Genomic DNA, 1,908 nt, shown 5'->3' with positions numbered 1-1,908 from the left:
TGATAGACTTATCGTATCTGAATAAAAAATTGCAAAAGCAGTCACTATTTAGATACACATTCTACTATAATTTTGTCTTCCAAACTTCATAGTCTACAATGTAATCTCCCCACATTGCACCTTGCTGACACTCCTTATCTTGGTGGAATAATAAACAACCCTAAAGACTGAACAAACGTACAGAAAAATGGGGGACTTAATAAAAAATACCTGGACTTTTTTGTTTTGCTTTTTTTTTTTCCTTTTAATTATCATTTACAATGCAAATGTGTGTAAAATGTTCACTTACAGTCTGATCCCATGGATGTTAATGTATTAAAGGGTTTGAAGAAGACCCCTGATTTTGATGTGTGAAATAATCAGAAAGTCCTCCGGAAAGTCCCGTTGTAAAACTTGGCAAAGAAGGTCTTAAGGACTCACAGGGGAGAGTGGAGGGCGCCTGTGGCGACGTAGAGGAGGAGGCTGCCCTGGCCGTCATTGAAGTGCTGCTTTGAGAAGTCATTGAAGGGTGAGGAACATGGGGGAAAAAGTAACTCGTCTGTCCTGCTAGGAGGTTTACAGAGCAGGGATTTAGGGAATAGGTGCCGGAGCAAGGAACTGACAAGCCACACGGCACTGAGGCGGCCAGAGCTGCTGCTGTGAGGTGATGAGTGGCATAAGGTATCTCTCCATTGACTAGTCTATCAACACTTAACCCATTAGACGTGGAAAAGGAGTGGTTGTTTCCCAAGGAGTTTTGAGTCAACACTGAGCTGTAGGGCATGGGGTGGCTGGGGTAGGCGGACGTGGTCCCATTGTAACTCAAAGTGCTGCTGGCCCGGGGGTGGTGCAGAGAGAGGAAGGGGGACATAGGCCAATACAACGATCCTGCCCTATCCATGAATGTCAGTCCAGTGGAGGTGAGCCGGGCGCCCCGCTTGAAGGCCAGCTTGGCCCGCGAGGTGGTTGAGCGCCGGCGGAGCTTGCCGGTGGTGCCCCCGATGAAGACGTCGTCGCTGGAGGGGTCCAACATCCAGTAGTTCCCTTTGCCCGGGTCGTCGTAGTGGCGGGGCACCTTGACGAAGCACTTATTGAGGGAGAGGTTGTGGCGAATGGAGTTCTGCCATCCCTGCTTGTTCTCCCGGTAGTAGGGGAAGTTCTTCATGATGAATTCGTAGATGCCATTGAGCGTGAGGCGCTTCTCGGGGCTCTGCCGGATGGCCATCATGATGAGCGCGTTGTAGCTGAACGGCGGCTTCTCGTACTTGCCGTTCTTCTTCTCCCCTTCCTTCCCGCTCTCCCCCTCCTTGGCCCCCTCCGTCGCCCCCTTCTTATCCTCCGCCGCCTTCTCCTTCTCCTCTAGCTCCGTCGCAGTCGCCGACGCCGCGCCCGCGTCGCCTTTGCCCGCCAGCATGTCCGCCTTGGCCACCTCCAGGGCGCCGGAGGCGGCGGCGGCGGCGGGGGGCGGCAGGAGGAGCTGGCCCTTCTCCTCGTCCTCCTCCTCGGCCGCGGCGGCTCGTTGGGGCTGCTGCGGCGGCGGGTGGTGGTGGTGGTGATGGTGATGGTGATGGTGGTGGGGGTGGTGGCTGTTGTGGTGGCTGTGGCTGCTGTGGTTGTTGTCGCTCTGGACGGCTTCGGGCACCAGGCTGTTTATGCTAAAGGAGGATTTCGGCAGCATTTTCACTTCCTTCCTATCTCCCATGTCCAACATCACACACTAGTCTGAGGGGGAAAGTTGCAGCGGCCGAAGAAGCAGCGCGCGGGGCGGCAGCGGTGGCGACGGCGGCCGAGGCGGCGGTGGCCGAGGCAGCTGCGGTGGCAGCGGCACCACCGGCGGCAGCGGCGGCAGCGCAGTTGGACCGCAGTCTCAAGCGCTGGCAAGTCATGTAGCAATGACAGGAACCGCCGGGGAGGGAAAAAATAATAGTA

General features: G+C 55.7%; 1 protein-coding gene across 1 annotated transcript; it reads right to left on the bottom strand.

Moving 5' to 3' along the window:
* Nucleotides 1-307: 307 nt before the first annotated feature.
* On the bottom strand, nt 308-1,690 carry FOXG1 (forkhead box G1). Its single transcript, XM_054400653.1, has one exon. It carries the CDS (start codon nt 1,688-1,690, stop codon nt 308-310), a length of 1,383 nt encoding a protein of 460 aa, XP_054256628.1.
* Nucleotides 1,691-1,908: the final 218 nt, after the last annotated feature.

Source organism: Indicator indicator, chromosome 4 (assembly GCF_027791375.1).
Source record: "Indicator indicator isolate 239-I01 chromosome 4, UM_Iind_1.1, whole genome shotgun sequence".
NCBI classification, from domain to species: domain Eukaryota; kingdom Metazoa; phylum Chordata; class Aves; order Piciformes; family Indicatoridae; genus Indicator; species Indicator indicator.
This window is presented reverse-complemented; position numbering and strand designations above follow the sequence as displayed.